The 18,609-nt window shown below is 37.2% G+C and overlaps 2 protein-coding genes and 1 long non-coding RNA gene across 8 annotated transcripts in view; 1 reads left to right on the plus strand and 2 right to left on the minus strand.

Moving 5' to 3' along the window:
• Positions 1–1,390: 1,390 nt before the first annotated feature.
• Positions 1,391–18,609, plus strand: part of LOC121896076 (galactose-specific lectin nattectin-like) — a 42,837-nt gene continuing 25,618 nt past the window's right edge. For 4 of the 6 annotated variants that reach the window (XM_042409717.1, XM_042409720.1, XM_042409718.1 and 1 more), the window contains exon 1: positions 10,650–10,738. The gene's annotated coding sequence lies outside the window, so the exon portion shown is untranslated. Of the gene's footprint in view, positions 1,545–2,314; positions 2,375–10,649; positions 10,739–18,609 lie in introns of those variants that run through there. The other 2 variants (XM_042409721.1, XM_042409723.1) reach the window with 1 other exon arrangement.
• On the minus strand, positions 8,623–11,724 carry LOC121895742 (galactose-specific lectin nattectin-like). The gene is made up of 4 exons (XM_042409165.1): positions 11,695–11,724; positions 11,233–11,328; positions 10,609–10,743; positions 8,623–10,276 (listed from the first exon to the last, which is right to left on the minus strand). Exons 1-4 carry the CDS (start codon positions 11,722–11,724, stop codon positions 10,088–10,090), a joined length of 450 nt encoding a protein of 149 aa, XP_042265099.1. The 3' UTR covers positions 8,623–10,087.
• LOC121896078 lies at positions 12,131–13,500 on the minus strand. The gene is made up of 2 exons (XR_006095912.1): positions 12,869–13,500; positions 12,131–12,581 (listed from the first exon to the last, which is right to left on the minus strand). It is a non-coding gene; the product is annotated as an uncharacterized LOC121896078 (long non-coding RNA).

Below are 18,609 nucleotides of genomic sequence, written 5' to 3' on the forward strand. Positions count from 1 at the left end.
GAGGGATTTGTTTTAATGTTGCAAAAACATCACTTATTTACACAAAAGGTCCCATCACTGAGTCAATTCATCAATTGTGCTTCCTATGTGCTTCATATATATGTTTATATATATATATATATATATATATATATATACACAGATTTGTGTCCTCATAGATGCTTCAGAATGTCATGTATTGTCAAGAGCAATCAGTACGGTCTCCAGAACCATGGGACACTTGCTGACATATCTTTTAAAGAGCTAGAACAAATGATAGGCATGTACTTCTGAATGGGCGTAGTACAAATGCCTAATGTCAGAATTTACTGGGAAGCCAAGATGCGCTGTGGCCCTGTAGCCGATGTTATGCCTCATGACCATTTCCCTTACTTATTTTCATTTCACCCACTTTGTCAACAACCTCACTGCTTCAGAAAAAACAAACTGGAAGATCAGGCCATGGTTGGATGATAAATGTCTACAGATAGTGCCAGGGGAGCATAACTCTGTGGATGAAATGATGATTCCTTTTAATGGGAAGTTCAGTGGAATCAGATAACATATGCATGCAGGCATACTCTGAAACTCTGACATGTACCAAGGGAGTATGCAGGGTAAATGCACCAAGTCTGAGTGCCTCTATTCACCAAACTCCTTGAGCATGAAATCCACTTTGTTGGAACAGTATGCCCTGTGAGTGTACCAAACTTCAGGTTAGCAGAAACGAAGAAGCTGAGAACACAAGGCAGAGGGAGCTTTGACTTCAGGGTGGAGCAAAGTCACATCTGTGCTGTGAGCTGGTATGACCATCGGGTCAGTTACTCTTCTCTCCACTTGTGATGGTCTACACCCAGGTGACAAGGCTGACTGGTGGGACAAATCCACCAAGTCCTCCATTTAAGTGAGCAGATCAACCACTGTGAAGACGTAGAGCCGATTCATGGGTGGGATCGATTTGCTTTATTCCTTTACAGCCAAGTACAAGTTCACATGAGGTCCACATGCTGGTATTTGTACATATTTTGGCACACATTCATCCTTGGAGTGGTCAGTGCCCGGCTGCATTTCAAGCGTAACTGTAAAACCCTGCAGATCCCTGAAAAGGAAGTCATGAAAAGTCAGCTGGTAACCTCTCTCATTCAAATCAATACCCTGAAGAGAGGCAGACCATCCATTGATAATGCATGAGCACAAAGCCCCAGTGTGAAAAAGATGGCCCACAATGCTCCCCATCTTGATGTTTGCAGGGATAACGTAGGGCACTTGCCGATGAAAGTTTTAAAAAAGGCTGCTGCAGGCACTGCAAAGATGGACATACGTCAACTATGAGGAAATGCAACCTTGCTAAACTGATAAGAGTTGGTACACTATGGAAATTATTCTGATCAGAGAATCCTTGGTGGTAGGAGGGTTTGTTTATTTCCATAAAGTTGAACATAAAGGTATTGCAGTGTTAAAGTCAGACCATATTGTCTCTTGACAGGTTTTCACCATTGTGACGGTAGGGAAACTCTGCCCCGATCGTTAACTACTTCAGAGTTGCACAGAGCTGTATCAGGAAGGTGAGAGAGAGAGATTATGTGTGTGTGTGTGTGTGACATCACTTTATTAAGACGTAGAACTGCTAGGCTTTCATACATAGCCGCCTCAATTGTCTGATTAGATAGTTGAATAACAGGGAGAAAATCAAGCCAGTGGACTCCTGGTTGTCGGTATTGTTGGGCCTCAACCATGTGGTCAGACAAAGGTAGGCCTACCTATAAATTCTGAAGCCTGACCACAAGAACACCTTTGTCCTTTAATCCCTGAAACAAAAGAAGAGCGCCAAAAAGCTGCTCACACAGACTACAACTCTCAGCCTGTCCTGCAGTTCACACTTTGGTGTGAAATCTGGGAGGGCCCCAAACTCTCCTCTCTTAGTGGCAGAGATGCCCCATTGCCACAGGGAATCCCAATGATGCAGCTGATAGTAGGTATTTTCTTTGTGCTTCATGCATCTTAAGGAATGTAAGAAACCTTTAGTTGAGGCACCATGTTCATGTGTCAATAAGACAAACTGGAACAACATCAAGTGTGGGGCCCTTAGGTGTAAATTCAGTGGCTTGATAGGAACGACGCCAAGATGTCTGACATATTAACAGGTCCATATCATAACTCATCATACAAAGGAGAAGTCCACTGATAATGGAAAACATATGTTAAAGAAGTGGCAAGGTATAAAAGATCCCAGCTCAAGTTGGCTTGTTGTTCATTGTATTTGCATGTGACAGAACCCCGGCCGGAAATAAAGCCGTATCAACTTATGCTTCTTTGTGTGTCTCACTCTATTCAGATCATCAGAAATACATAGTTACACGTGGCATCACGAACATATGCAGAGACGACCTCTGAGGTGAGTAGATTTATTTTATTGGCTGACACAATGCCAATTGTGTTGTGTGCCTCCTGAGCTCCTGAACTCCAGTCTTCATATGTTGTCTTTCTTGATCATACTTAGTACAATCTATGCTTGCATGCATAATAGTCTCCTCAGCCAGCTGGAAAAAAATATACACATATATTGGTATCGGCATCAGCAATTGGCCACAGTGAGCTGGAAATATCTGCATATCGGATATCGGCAAAAAATCCAATATCGTGCATCCTTATTGAGAAGACTCCTGACTCCTACATGACAATATTCCATCAGTGTTGCAAACTGGCTGAATAGCGCCCCCTAGAAAATTTCAGCAAAGCAGCCCCAGCAGCAGGCAAAATAGTGGACAAAGGAAGTGATGTTTATCTCCTTGCACTGTCTGAAAACAGCCGGGGTCTGAAGACATCTACATGCCCGTGACAGAAGCCCTTCGATTGCACCGCAGCCCGACGTGGTTATATAGTACTTTTTAAAACACACAGTTACAAAGCGCTTCACAGACACATGCAAAATTGAAACACATAGATTAATAAAATAGACAAACATGACACAGAGATAAATCAACCAGAATGAAATAAAGCAGGACATGGGAACAAGAAGTGAGGTCTATAGAAAGGCTTGCCAATAGAAATGGGTTTTGAGGCGTTGTTTAAAACAGTCCAAGGATTCAGCCGAACAGATTGTGGAGGATGATTCCACAGAGTTGGGGCTAAGAATGCAAATATGCGGTCACCTTTTGATTTGCGGTTTGTGCGGGGGTTGTGAGTGTGTGCTCAAGTAGTTTCTCTGTTATTTGCGATCCAGGCGTTGTGGTAAAGGACGATCCAAAACCAAAAGTATGCCATTAGAAAGAGGCCAAAACTAGATAAAAAGACAAATTTTTGGTGGACAGAGGCAACACCGACGCAAGCTGTGCTTTTGTATACTTATTTAAAGTACACTATTTAAGAATGTGATCCTGGATGTGAATAAATATATTCTTTTCAAAGTGTATTAATGCAAAGCTTTACCCAAGAAATACTCTTCAATCTTACATTTTTACTTATGCTTTTAATACTATATTTATACTATACTATATTTATAAAATGTATGCTGAAATTTGAACTTCACTTAAATATAGCCATTAGCATACCTACTAAAAGTGTACTGCTTTCCATTTTATTTAGTATATTATTCAAAAGTCTATTTGTCTGTATTAGTGTAAAATTTTAACTGAAAGTTATGCTTTAAAATAATATTTTTACATGGTAATTTTTATGCCCTTATATAGTATATTCCTGCCAATTATACAAATACTACAGTGAATTGAAGCTATATGTAAACATTTAAAGTGTGCTATTATCATACATTTAAAAATGTGCTCATGCACATAGTTCAAGTATATGTTAATGCTACTATCAGCTTAGTTTTGAAAGTATGTTACATGTACTTATCAGAAGTTTGACAGTGTTCTCTCATCCAAAAATTTTGACCTTCTCTATATGATTTGTGCTGCAATATTCAAGAAAGAAATTTCATACACAGAAACACACCATTTTATATGCCTATGTTTTATTATTAAAATTTGAAGCTTGAAAAATGTAATATTTTCAATAGGTATGATGTCCCCTCTTAAAATCAAATTAAAACAAAAGAACAACAAATTGTTGGATCCTGAAAAGTTTAGAAAAGCTATGAATTGTGCTTTATGGTATCCAATTTCCTATCTATTTATTGCTTCAGGTGTATGTTCTCACAATCCACTGATCAGCTTCAAAAAACTAAATAAAAGCAAACTGGTTGTGTAAAATATTTCCCACTAAATGCTATGGATTTTGAGGAAGTTGACAGCAATAACATTGAGTCTAAAAATGGTAATGTATGTGTGAGGAAGTGCTAATAGAGTAAAAGCTGGGTACATTTCCCTTCGTCTATCATCATTCAGAAACATTTCACGTTGCAGTTACGATATTATTTATAGTCCATGTTGCCCAGCCCTAATTCTCGATATTTTGAAATCTTCTCTAAACTAATGTAAAATGCTAAGGTACTAAACTACTAAATAAACTAGAGTTACAATATTAAAGTACTGTTATAATGTATTTAATTAAAGTACTGTTAATATAGTTAAGTTAAAGTGATGTTATAATAAAGTTAAATAAATTACTGTTATAATAGAGTTAAATAAAGTACTGTTAATAAAGTTCAGTTAAAGTAATGTTAAAGTACTGTTAATAAAGTTAAGTTAAATAAAGTACTTTTATAATAAAGTAAATAAATTACCGTTATTGTAGAGTTAAATAAAGTAGTTAATAAAGTTAAGTTAAATAAAGTAATGTTACAATAAAGTTAAAGTACTGTTCTAATAAAGTTATATAAAATACTGTTATAATGAAATTAATCAAAGCAGAACCACTGGTTTTGTTCTGAAGTACCCAGCTCATCCCGGGCCAAAAGTGTAGTTGCTGTGAACCTGAAGCTTTCGGTCAAAATGACAGTTAGCAGTTAGCTGTTAGCAGTTAGCAGAAAGTTAACCGTTACTGATACAAAAACACGCCTCACCTTACCTACATATGTTGCACTCATTCGTCCAGGAGGGTGGTCTGGATGGGCAGTGAGTATGTGCGACATATGTATGTGAGTTTATTTCGTTGTGTGTCCATAGGAAGCAGGCACACATTGTTACATGCATCATTGTTATCATCGTTACAACCAAGCACAAGTGAGCTTTATGACATAATTAAGTGCAACAATGTAACTAATAGGAGAAACTGTCCTCTAAACAACAATGCTCAGTAAAGTATGTCCTCACAATCAAAATAAACCTCACTGAACCTAATTATGTCAAACTTTTTCATTAACATTATGAACATGAGCATTCGTCTAGCTACTGGAGACTGACGATCCTGGTTCTGATGGGAATATCTGTGTTCACACATTCAGTGTTCTGTCTTGGTAACATAAAATGTAAACAAAACATTGAAGTTATCCTTGTTACATCCTTGTCATAATTGTGTAAGTGACAGTGTCCCTTTCTGATCAGAGGTAGTCATTTCATTCCTTCATCAGCTGGCTGGAACTTCTACATCAAAGGCAGATTCACATTTAACACCACTTTTATTTTATTTTACTTAGATGTTCTTCCATCAAACTGGGAATGTTTGCCAGGAAATGCATTGGTGTCAGATTTTACAATATAGTCTTTTAAATAAAATGCCCTTTTGTAGTAATTGTTGAAGGTAACTCTAATATTTTGCCAACGCTGTGGTCAGATGTCCTTTGTTCCTGTTTTATTTTGACAAACCATAACAACATTTAAAAACTAGGATTTTTGAACACAAACAATCCGTTATGAATCATGCTGAAAAAAAGTCTCCAGTAGTCAGGTATTTCAGTGCTGAAAATCATAATGTTAATGAGCTTTGTTGTCACTGAAGTCCTTCAGGTTTCCCATAGCTGAAGAAGTCTGTGAAAATAAGGTAATACAGAGAAAGTGTTTTTGGATTCATTATCTTTGCACTTTATTGCCTCCTGGGATAAACAAAGATGAGAAAGGGTGTCTGCCTGAAACAACCATGCATGAATAAATCATGTAATTGATGTGCTCTACCAGTCATGATTATTGACTTTTGCTTCTGAGGACTCAACATCCATGTACACATAAATGCATTGAGTGTACTGATTTATTAATATTATGTTCATGAAAAACCATGGAAAGTAATGGCATTTTACGTGTTCTTAAAAAGTAATGGAAACACATGTAAAAGAAATTTACAAGATTAGAGCTGTAGTGATTAATTGATTAATCTATTAGTTGCCAACTATTAAATTAATTTCCAGCTATGTTGATAATCAATTAATCGTTTGAAGTCTTTTTTTTTTTTTTTAAAGAAAAAATGTCCAAATTCTCTGATTCCATATTTTTTTGGTTTCTTTAGTCTCTATGACAGTAAACTGAATATCTTTGGGTTGTGACAAAATAAGACATTTGAGAACGTCATTTTGGGCTTGGAGAAACAGTGATCAATATTTTTTTTACCATTTTCTGACATTTTATGAACTAAACAGCTAATCAATTAATTAAGAAAATAAGCGACAGATTAATTGATAATGAAAATAATTGTTAGAATTGTATTAATTATTAGAACTAGCATTGTATTAATAATTAATCACATCAAGGAAATTACTAACAAAACTAGCCAAGTTCAATGTTATTTAATTCAAATGAACTCTGTTTCCTTACACCTCTTTATGAGTATAATGCAGGAGTCTTTGCTAAGCCGCTGGAAGCATCAATGAGTCCAAACTGATAGAGGAGATTTCTGCAAGCTTGGATCAATGCAGTGTTTCACTTTGAAAAAAAGTGATAAAGTGAAACACTGCATAGACCTAAGTGTGCAGAAGTCTCTTCTATCACCTCTGTATGAGTAAAAATGCCCAAACCGTAAAAACAAGGTTCTCCTGCCACACAGATACTGAACCTGAGGGACAGACAAACTTTGTCATGTCGAAAAAAATAAACCACAAATGTTTGTTGCAGTGACTGCACACTCAGTCCATAAAGGTATATAATCAACAAGCTTTAATATTTTAGTTTTTACATGTTTGCTTAGTGAAAATACATATAAGAAGGATCCATTACATGTCATTTTGCTGTCTCAGTTAGGGCTGTAACCATTATTTTCATTATCAATAAATTTGATTTTCTCAATTAATCGATTAGTTGTTTGGTCCTTAAAATGTCAGAAAGTAGTGAAAACAGACTATCACTGTTTTCCAGAGTCCAAGATGACGTCCTCAAATGTTTTGTTTTGTCCACAACCCAAAGATATTCAGTTCACTGTCATAGAGACTAAAGAATTCTCTGTTGTTAGTTTATTCACATGAATCAGACTTAATTAATGATTCTGCTCGTCCCTCATCACGTGTCCCTCCTTGCAATGCTTCTGTCACCCACCAGGGGGCCCACCCCACATTTTGAGAACCAGTGGGGTAAAGTGTGCTAATTTCTCATAAACAATATTTCCTTTGCATAAAAAAAATGAGAAAGTGTGACTATGTATAGTGATCAAACACACAGTAAATCTGTGGTGTATTACTATGTGCAGCAGTGGTGGAAAGTAACTAAGTTCGCTACTCAAGTACGAGGATACTTGTACTTTACTCGAGTATTTCCATGTGATGCTACTTTCTACTTCCACTCCACTACATTTCAGAGGGAAATATTGTACTTTCTACTCCACTACATTTATTTGACAGCTTTAGTTACTTTTCAGATGAAGATTTGACACAATGGATAATATAACAAGCTTTTAAAATACAACACATTGTTAAAGATGAAACCAGTGGTTTCCAACCTTTTTGTCTTTTGACGTCTTACAAAAAGCAGTGTGTAGTCGGGGTCACATTTCACATGTCTATGAGTTGTTAACTGCTCCACCAAATAGTGATTTTTCCCTCTAAACTTCTCACATGCTTTCATTTACATAAATGTTCAAATGATCCAATATTTCAGCAAAAATCAAAGATTAGAGAAAAAGTCCAAAAACTGAAAACAGATTTGTGTATCAGAACTTTGTTTTTTCTTCTTTCCTCTCCCATTAATCATCTCACGACCCCTCAGATTTATCTGCTGACCCTTTGGAGGGGCCCGACCCCTAGGTTGGGAACCACTGGACTAAACTAGCTAACTGTATATAAAGTAGTGTAAACTAGCTCCACCCCAGCAGCTACAACAGTAACATGCTGCTCTAACACTGATGCTTCACTATTAATAATCTAATGATGTCATATATAATAATATATCAGTCAGAGGGACCAAACCACTACTTTTACTGCAATACTTTAACTACATCAAGCTCATAATACTTATGTACTTTTACTGCAATACTTTAACTACATCAAGCTCATAATACATATGTACTTTTACTGCAATACTTTAACTACATCAAGCTCATAATACTTATGTACTTTTACTGCAATACTTTAACTACATCAAGCTCATAATACTTATGTACTTTTACTGCAATACTTTAACTACATCAAGCTCATAATACATATGTACTTTTACTGCAATACTTTAACTACATCAAGCTCATAATACTTATGTACTTTTACTGCAATACTTTAACTACATCAAGCTCATAATACTGATGTACTTTTACTGCAATACTTTAACTACATCAGGCTCATAATACTTATGTACTTTTACTGTAGTAGGATTTTTTTATGCAGGACTTTTACTTTTAATGGAATATTTTTACATTGCTGTATTGGTACTTTTACTGAAGTAAAGGATCTGAATACTTCTTCCATCACAGATCTACAGTAAATCTGTATTAATATCTTGAATCTGCTCGGCACATGTACTGTAAAGCCACAATTTGTGGTGTTTTCAAGCTATGTAGGATTAATGTGTAATTTTGTAGTTTACCTGATTATATAAATCTATGGTATTTATCCCCTTCTAAAGGACAGGAATAACACCAATATTTTTGATTCAAGTTTAACACACATAGAAATAGTAAACGTGGCTGGTTTTGGTGTGTTGGTCTGAGTCAAACATTTAGAATTCTGACTCTGTGTCTCTCTTCTCTTGTCTTTAAAATATACGTCATTTATCTTTAACTATTTAAGAAATACTTCAAATGTGAACAAAGCCAAGAAATCAAGACCAGACAAAAATATGCTTTCAATGAAGAACATGGTTTATGTGTATCTGATTGGTTGGTTGATTACAAAATTTCAAAAGTTAAAATTGGTAAAAACAAAAAAGAAAATACAGCTTTGGGACATTTTACAAGAGAAACAAACCAGTCGGCTGTTAAACAAAGCACACAGTTTGAAGACATACATGTGATCTAGTATGTACAGCAAGGCTTCCACAATATTGCAATTAAGTTCAAACTCATGTCATCTGCACTGTTTTTACTTGAGTTGTGAGTTTTAATAAATATCGACTTTCATGGTGCGTCTCCTTCGGTCTTAGTAGAAGGGTCTCTGTGCTGATGGAAGCTCTAAACGCCTCATGTCCGCTTACTGTTTTGTCAACATTAACTTAAGTAAAATGAGAAAGAGAACTTTTTTTCTACAATATTAGTTTGTATGACAGGCACAAGCTGTTTCAGAGTATTGTTTTTGTCAGTGGAATAATAGTAGATATTCTTCTTTCAGTTTCTTATATTAGCCTGGATGTGTATATGACTATACAGACAAAAAAATCCCATTAAACCATCTTAGTGAAGCAGCTTTTCCTCTAAATCCATTAACTCAATGTTATCAAATAATCAAAAATCAGAATTAATAATCACACAATTTCTATTGTTTACTGATCTGGAAGTATTTGATTTTACTTTGACTGTCAGTAGAGCCTGACATTAAAGAGGAAGTGAATTCCTCATCAAGGCAGGCATGGTGGCACATGGTAGGATGTATCACAGATCCTTGGCACAAACAAAAGGTCTTGTCCAGAAACACCTGCCATCGTTCCAAAAGCTTCCTGTAGGGAGAGATTGACAAACAAAGAAAAGCCATTATAAATGTTTTACAGAGTTTAGTTTTTTTCAAACTAAATCAATGGATAAGATTACATCTAAATGTCCATATGTGTACATTTTCTAAAGCTTATCAGACAAATCTTAAGAATGCTTTGAGTATACCTACTAATATACCAACAGAGGCAACACATGACCATACAGCACACTGTATTGTTCAAAAAATATTTTCAGGCGTCATTATTTCTCCACAATAAAAATCAACATCAGGAAGTGAAGAAAAGATATTTGTACCTCCCCAGTTCATCTCTATACAGTTTTCTACTCCTCCATGGTTGTCTGGTTGCCCGACACTCCAGCGCCTGTAGTCAAACCTTGAGCCATCAGTCCACATCCACGTTCCCTCCTGAAAGAGGAAATATAATATAACACAAAAATAATGAGAACACATGACAATATCATACAACCAAATACAACAAAGCAGCAACCTGCTGTCTCAATAATTACCAAAGCCTCACAAAATATCCCGGAGAGTCTTGTGTTGGATTTTTTGTTTGGTTGTTTGTTGTTGTGTAATTAATCTGTTGTTTTTTTGTTTTGATTCAACAATTAGTCATTTGGTCTCTAAAATGATTAGTTGTTTAGTCCATAAAATGTCAGAAAATTGTGAAAAATATTGATCACTGTCTCTAATTGCAGAAAGAGCTGCATCAGATTCTGTGTGTTTGTATGTCTCACTTTCACTGCATCGAAGCCCCCGATCCAGGTATGAAAAGGATGGCCAGTCACTCTTACAATCAGGTTTCTGAGGAAGCTGTTTTCATCAGCACTGTGGATCGAGGCCAGATTCCCACCAGCCGAAATGCAGGTACGCTAGAGTGAGAAGCAGAGGTACAAGAATTAGATGGAGGGATGGGAGTACAGAGAAATAGAGCAAGAGAAAGGAAGATGTGTGTGTGTGTATATATATATATTTATACATAATATATCGGACTTACAGAGGAATGACAGTAATATCAAACATGGTTCCAAGATGTTAAAAGCCAAAGCAACGTAAAGAAACACAAGACATTCAACATAAAACTAAACAGTAAAATGCAAATGCACATCACCACAATTAAAAAAAAACAAAAAACACCTGCATTAAAATACCTCAGTAGAGCAAAGACAATTTGATGGCTAAAGTAAAAATGTCATTTGAAGATTTTATTTTAAATCTGTGGCCCAGTTCCATAAATAAGTTCTGACCTGACTTCTATAAGCCCCTTTCATCTTTTAACAACTAGATATTTAACGGAAGGCTGTTTGACAACATAGCACCAGTGTAAACAAAGGAATAATAGTTTTTGTTGCATCAGATACCTCTGCATCAGTCCAAGCCCTTGCAATGCGGAAGAAAATGAAGCAGCGAGAGCCAAACTGAGTCCAACCAGGAGGACAGCCAGAAACTGCAACACACTCGTCATGTTAGAAATGAGGTGCACATGTGGACATTACACTTATTAGTGATGAACATGTCATTCCAATAAAAAGGGTGTTAATATGCTGCTATAACATCCTCCACAAGAAAATTTCCAAATTCTGTTTCCAGCTTCTCAAATGTGAATTTTTCTGGTGTCTTTAGTCTCTATGAGAGTAAACTGAATATCTTTGGGTTGTGGACAAAACAGTTGAGGTTGCATCTTAGACTTTGGGAAACAGTGATTAACATTTATCACCATTTTCTGACATTTTATGGACCAAACAACTAATCAGTCAAACAAGAAAATAATAATAATAATAATGATAATCGATAATGAAAATAACAGTTAGTTGTAGCCCTACAGGCAGCGGTGGGTAGGGGGATAGTCTCATGAAAAAATGTCAGTGCATACCCTGTACTTCTTTGAAATAATTAACTGGAATGATTACAACAGCCAAACAAATCTAAAAAATAAAAGTCACAGTTACCAACCTTGCTGGTCTGGGTTATCTATGGCCTGTGAACACAAACAACAGGTTATTTAATAAGCTCGGAATCTGCACATTTCAGTGTTTAATTCAGCAGCTCCACAGATTTTTATGTAGTAAATATAAAGAGAAAACTAATATTATGTGTAGTCCATGCTGTATGTGGAAAAGACACTGTAAAAGCAACTCAAGCATCTCCCCAGGATGGTTCTAATTTAAGACCAATAGTTTCTCTTGGTCAACCCTGCAACTCCGTCTCCTAGAAATTCCGTTTATCTACTACTGAATTGCAACAGCAAATATGTTTAGAAGGAAACGTAATGCCGCCCAAATTATAATTGTTGCAAAAATGTTGATACTGAATGTATGAGTCATGCTTCATTTATACTCCTGAGCGGACGCACATGGACACGGACGGGTAGTTGATGTGTTTATACTACCTTCTGGGGTCCGTTCGGAGAACGTGCCCCACACATGCGCAGTAGATCGCCCTCTACAGGAACACAATGTTGTGACCGCGCGGACTGGTGCGGACAGGTCTGCATGGACACAATAAATTGCAGGTACACGGATGTCCGCACATAGCCCATGCGCACACCCTCTGATGACGAGATTTACGTCACGCGGACCCTAGCGGATGTGGCAACTATAATTTGAGCTTAAAAAGTTTGGTGACATTTCTTTTTCTTTTCTTTTTTTTCCCCGACAAAATATCTGATCTTGCAATTCAATATCTGAATGTAGTGATACTATTATTAAACCTTTTAAGCATCTCCCCAGGATGGTTCTAATTTAAGACCAATAGTTTCTCTTGGTCAACCCTGCAACTCCATCTCCTAGAAATTTCGTTTATCTACTACTGAATTGCAACAGCAAATATGTTTAGAAGGAAACGTAATGCCGCCCAAATTATAATTGTTGCAAAAATGTTGATACTGAACATATGAGTAAAGGGTTTGGTGACGTTTCTTTTTTTTTTCTTTTTTTTCCTGACAAAATATCTAATCTTGCAATTAGATATCTGAATGTAGTGATACTATTATTAAACCTTTTTATGGTTATGCTTGGGCACTTGGCATCACTTCACCAAGGTCTTTGTTTAATGCAGAATAAAGTCCACAGTGAAGCCAGGGCTGCCCCCAACCGAAGATTTTCCTAGTTTATCTAGTCAACTAGATAAACTAGTTGACTAGATAAATGTGCGATGACTAGTCGTTGCACGTTCATCATATTAATTTAATTATGTGTTATAAGTTATATTGTTAACACTGTGCTACATTACAGAGAAATACAGACCGTAAAAGCCTCTAAAATATGAATTTTAAGTACATGCACAAAGCAAGCTGCCTGTTAACGACAATGCTAACAGCAAAAGCAGTAATGATTCTGAATGTGTCAAAGATGACGCCCATTCAGTCCAATAAGAATTGCTTGCCTGGCGCATACGCCAAAAATGTTTTAGCTTCCACGTTTCCTTCAGGAGGTATGTGGCCCACTGAACATGCTCAGTAGTGTTTCTCCTGCTCGCCCCACCGGTGAGTTCCTGCTCGGCCCACAGACTTTACATAGGCTTTTTAAATCGCTTTTCTTGGCTCAAGGATACTTTTATCAACATAAAACCTCCATGGATCAAAAATTCATAATAGAAAGAGTCTTAATTGACCTTGTTTGCAGTTTGAAGCGTCCTGTCAACAGTTTTACAGACCTCTCTCTTATACTGGTGGTCTATGGGGAAAATGCTTTTTGGGTGGCAGGGGAATTTTTCACTGCAATACCACGATTGGCCACAGAGATCATTGGAAACAAGGCTGAGCAGCCACGCCATTTACAGGTCTTATTATACATACATGGTCGGAACAACCAGCAAGGAGTTACCTTTTTCAGTCCTTCGAGTCAGTTAGATCTGTTAAATCTTCCTGTCTCTCATTTTAGGAGGTTTCCCAGCAGGAAAGTGCAGGAGCTAACCGATATTTCCAGAGGAATCAGTGCTTCTGTTATCACAGCGGACAGGGTCACTGACCAAGTGATGAAAATGTGCCATTGGTCACCTCGGCCACTTCCTATTTTCGCTGTTTCAAATGAAAAGCCCTCTAGCATTTCATAAGCAGTCTAGTCATACTAGGTTTTGACCTTATCATGACAAGGTGCAGCTTTCGAGCTTAGGCCAACCGACCAATGAAAACCTGCTCGACTAAGACTCTTCTCATCGACTAAAGGTTGGTCGACTCTTAGGGGGCAGCCATACTTTAAGCACATGACACAATGTGTTTAACATTTAACCAAAACCATGATCTTTCACTAACCTTTACCAAAGTGTTTTCGTTGCCTAAACCTAAACACACGAGGGGCTCAAGATGTAAACCTTGGTCTCTGGTGACAACATTCTGAGTTTTCAAACCCACTTCCCCACGTTTTAAGTAGGCTTCATGTCGCACGGTTTAATGCAGTGCTTCATTAATTTGAAAAACGTTGTCTGTGTTTGTAATTCAGGTGGTGATTACGTTTGACGCCACAATGTGATGGGAAAATAATGAAGTCGTATATGAAAGTAATTTCTAGGTTTTCTCTCCTACCACCACCACCAAAAAGAGACAAAAGGACACTTTTGTAAGTTTTACTTACAGTTCCTGCAGTGAACAGTGTGCTGATCAAACACAGGAAGAAAACCAAGTGACACCCTGATGCCATCTGTGTTAAACATAACAAATTAAACATTAAATCCAACAAACTGTTGGTGGACTGTTGGTCTCCACAAAACAAGACATTTGAAGAAATGGGCTTTGGAAAACAGTCATCAACATTTTTCACCATTTTTTGACATTTTATGTACCAAACAACTAATCGAATAAGAAATTAGAAAATAATCAACAGATTAATTGATAATGAAAATAGTTGTTAGTCACAGCCCTAATAGGTAAGTAATAAACATCTGAAATATTACCTTTTGCTTTAGTGTTGACGGGCAGAGCTGAGGAGAGGATAGATTTCATGGAGGAAAACCAGTTGGTCATTTTATACCTTGTCAGAGTTCTTTGGCTGTGGAATGTAAAACTTGCCTTCCTCATGTCAGATGCCAGGGGGGCCTCCCCACATGGGTCATCAAGGAAACAAAAAGAATATACGGTACATCTGTGAGTCTGATTTGACATGTCTATCAGTTCATTTTTCCGCATTCTTCTTCAGAAAAATGCTGAAGCTCTATCAAATGTGAATGCGGGTGTGTAGGTTTAGGAAGATAGCCAAAAGCTCAGATTTGATCTAATCAGACCCTAAAACATTCTTTTTATCTCTGGCAACAGTTGTGCTGCACAGTATGTGCACAACTGTTCTCATCACAGCCATGAACCCCTGTAGTTCCTCTACATACTGTAAGTACTGTACTGCATTGGCCAGAATATAAGACAACCCTGATTATAAGATGATCCCCCCCTTTTCCAACACCAGTTTTTGGAAAAAGACTTTTTGAGGATACAACACAATTTCACGCAAAGAAAGTTTCCCTGAGACACTATTAATCCAAGGAGAAGAAAGTCCTTTAAAGCAGAACATAAAGTCCACATTTATATATTTTGTCATGAGCCACACACTCAAACTCTGTCCTGTCAGGCTCTTTGGAGCATCAAAATTATTTTCTCTGGTAGTTAATCATTGTTCTTTTGGTATTTTTCAGTTTCAGACAGCAGTAAATCTTGACTGCTTGACAGATGATTCAGTTCTCTGTGTGTTTCTGCAGTAAAGATGTGGGAAGATGCTCTTGACTTGACATGAATTTATTTCCTCCATGGCAGAAAAACATTACATGAGCCTTCAGAGTTTAACATTATTATTTATTAATGCAGCATTCTGGAGCATTATTATTATTATTGTTTATAACCTTAATGTCACCACTCTCATGTCTGTATAATATGAAGCTACAGTCTGTTAGCTTAGCTTGAACCAGAAACAGATGGAAAGGGCTCGCCTGGCTCTGTCCAAAGGTAACAAAATCCGCCTACCAGCATCCTTAAAACTGCTGTTTTCCCACTTTCACCAAGATACCATACCGGTACACTTGAGATAATAACCTCATTATGCCGGTATGGTTTCTTGGTCACAGAACAGTTTTCCTTTCACGATATTTTGTCACTTTATTTGGTGAATGTGCACCCATGTGATCCTCCCTGAAATCAGAAAAATTCATTTGTCCGGCAATTTCTCTTTACAGCCATCTCAAGGCGTTATCTGTAGTCTCTGATGGCATGATGTGCAATCAGCACCAGACCGTTGCAAATTAACCACACAAACCTCTATGGTTATAGGCACACCAAACTTGTTGGTTATGATTAATTATTCCGTGCATTTCTAATGCAAATCAACAGGTCGCCAGGCCAAAGTGTCGCCTGGAGCTCCGCGTTTTTATTTAAAGCACAGGTACACGTGGCTGCGCTGAACAACATGTGACAGAGATTGTTTGGGTTACATTTTATTTACGTATGTATGTATGTTAATATTTTATCTTAAAAATCCCAATTTTATTAGTGGATCATTAAAAGGATCATGTTTATGTTGCAAAATGAAGATTAAATAAACAACTGTACTGTTCCCAAAATGTCAACAGTTATTTTTGCATGTAAAACAGTCAAATCTAAAGGATTTAAACTTTCAAAACAATTTCTTAAATAAAAAAACGACATGAAAAATACTAGACAACCTTTTAAACTCTACTTCTACGGTGGTATTTAACTGCAGATGGTTATTGTGTGGATCATTGTGATGCCAAGTAAAATCACGAACTATCACACACGGAAAACATGGTGATGGATCGTTAGCGTGTCCAGAAAAATGAATTCAACTTAAAAAGAGTCATCACCTGCTCTTGGCAGCATATTTGAGCTGCTGTATTCATATTTGAAACTCTTTAAAACCCAGCCAATAATGCGTTTCTTCTGAGGAAAACTCTGCAGGATTCTCAAACTGTCAGGGTATCATGACAGGGAAAGCCCTACTGTATGTTAAAAGGGGATGAAAGTAGCCAACTTCCAACATGCTCACCTATGATGATGATAAATTCTTTCTGATCCCACCCTGTATCTAAGTGTGCCACATTTTGGCACGGTGTGCCTGGCCATAAAAATACCAAAAGTGCTGCGCAGGGAACATTTGACTGAGATCTGTGCTGCTGGGTTCACGAAAAAAGGGCCTTGTATCTTATTTGTCTACTCTGTACGAAAACCAAAGCTTGAGTGTTGTCTTTAAGCTTTTTATGTTAAAAAACAGTAATGTACATTGATCAGTTTGCCCTTGAAATGGAAGGAAATAAATAAAGAAAACGGTGAGAGTATTTTATTGAAAACATGCCATTTAAGCTTCATCAACATTTGTGTCAGCAGCCAGAAAGACAACAACGAAGTAATCTGATGAATTCTCTCAGTGAGCGTTGAGGGGAAGTTACATACTCATGGTAACTTCCGTGTTTTAGGAAATTCCCAATATGCATACTTCAGCTGAAGTAATCTGATGAATTCTCTCAGTGAGACTTGAGGGGAAATTACACACTCATGGTAACTTCCTTGTTTACAGAAAAATACATTTACTCAACTACTGTACCTAAGTACAATTTTGAGGTAATTGTACTTTACTCTACGCTTCCACTCCACTACATTTCAGAGGGAAATATTCACCAGGCTGACAGCAGAAATTTGGTGGACAAAAGTAGTTTTCAAATAGGTTCTATGATGAGTATACAGGAGTAAAAATGCATTGTTTTTATTTGTTGTTTTACTGATTTTATTATTTCCAAAACAAACGTAACTATGTTATAAGAAATATCTTTGCAGGCTTTTTTAATAGAAAGCTATCTGATTTACAAATGCCTTGCTACTTGAACAACACATTCAAAAAGCAAAGCCAGTATTAGTATTTGGGTAAGCCTCCTCAATTTTGATTCATTAACATACCTTGATCACAGTTCCTGAGAGGTTAACACACACGACATAGAAATACATTTACTTGCTTGTGAAAGCTTATATTCTCGAGCTTCCCCCTCAGATCATGATCATAAATCTCCATTCTCCACATTGTGAGAAGCATACCCCTAAAGGGATGGCCATTATCATCGTTGGAGAGGTCAATACTTGGCTGCAATTCAAGTGTAACTGTAAAACCCTGCAGATCCCTGAAAAGGAATTCATAAACAGGCATAACTGGCAACCTCTCTTATCCAAATCAATACCCTGAAGAGAGGCAGACCATCCATGGATGAGGCAAAGCACAAAGTCCCAGTGTGAAAGAGATGTCCCACAATACTCCCCATCTTGATGTTCGCAGGGATAATGTGAGGCACCTGCCAATGAAAGTTGAAAAAAGAGGCCGCTGTAGGTACTGCAAGGATGGATATATGTCAACTGCATGCATCAAGTGTGATGTTCATTTGTGCTTCACAGATCAAAAGAACTGCTTCCTTCAGTTTCACACATAAAGAGACCCAAATGAGGATGGCATCTAAGGACAAGGACCTTGCATTTTGATGTGGGCGTTCCTTCAAACTGACACAGACACTATTGATGTGATGTATTGTAATGAACAACATGCGCCACCAGAGGTCAATCTGTCATTATACAGGCAACTCACTGCAGATGTTTTGACAGCAGCCCTGTGAAAACAGCTGCAACAGCGATGGAAGTGCATCAGGAACAGCTGACAGTGGTCTATAGCACCTGACTAAAGTAATACAAACCCCTTTGGATACCTCAATATTTAGGGCCAGAAACTCCAATTGTTTGCTGACAGATTTAGAGAGTGCAACATTGA

The sequence above is a fragment of the Thunnus maccoyii genome, chromosome 4 (assembly GCF_910596095.1).
Source record: "Thunnus maccoyii chromosome 4, fThuMac1.1, whole genome shotgun sequence".
Lineage (NCBI taxonomy): Eukaryota > Metazoa > Chordata > Actinopteri > Scombriformes > Scombridae > Thunnus > Thunnus maccoyii.

Bases quoted from the DNA above. Each gene is read 5' to 3' on its own strand.
- LOC121895742 (XM_042409165.1), bottom strand. From the start codon at position 11,724: ATGAGACTATCCCCCTACCCACCGCTGCCT. The intron at 11,329-11,694 runs GTAGGGCTACAA...TAACATGACGAG, and splicing joins CCCCCTACCCACCGCTGCCT to TGTGTTGCAGTTTCTGGCTG. The intron at 10,277-10,608 runs GTGAGACATACA...TTCCTCTTTCAG, and splicing joins GGGGCTTCGATGCAGTGAAA to GAGGGAACGTGGATGTGGAC.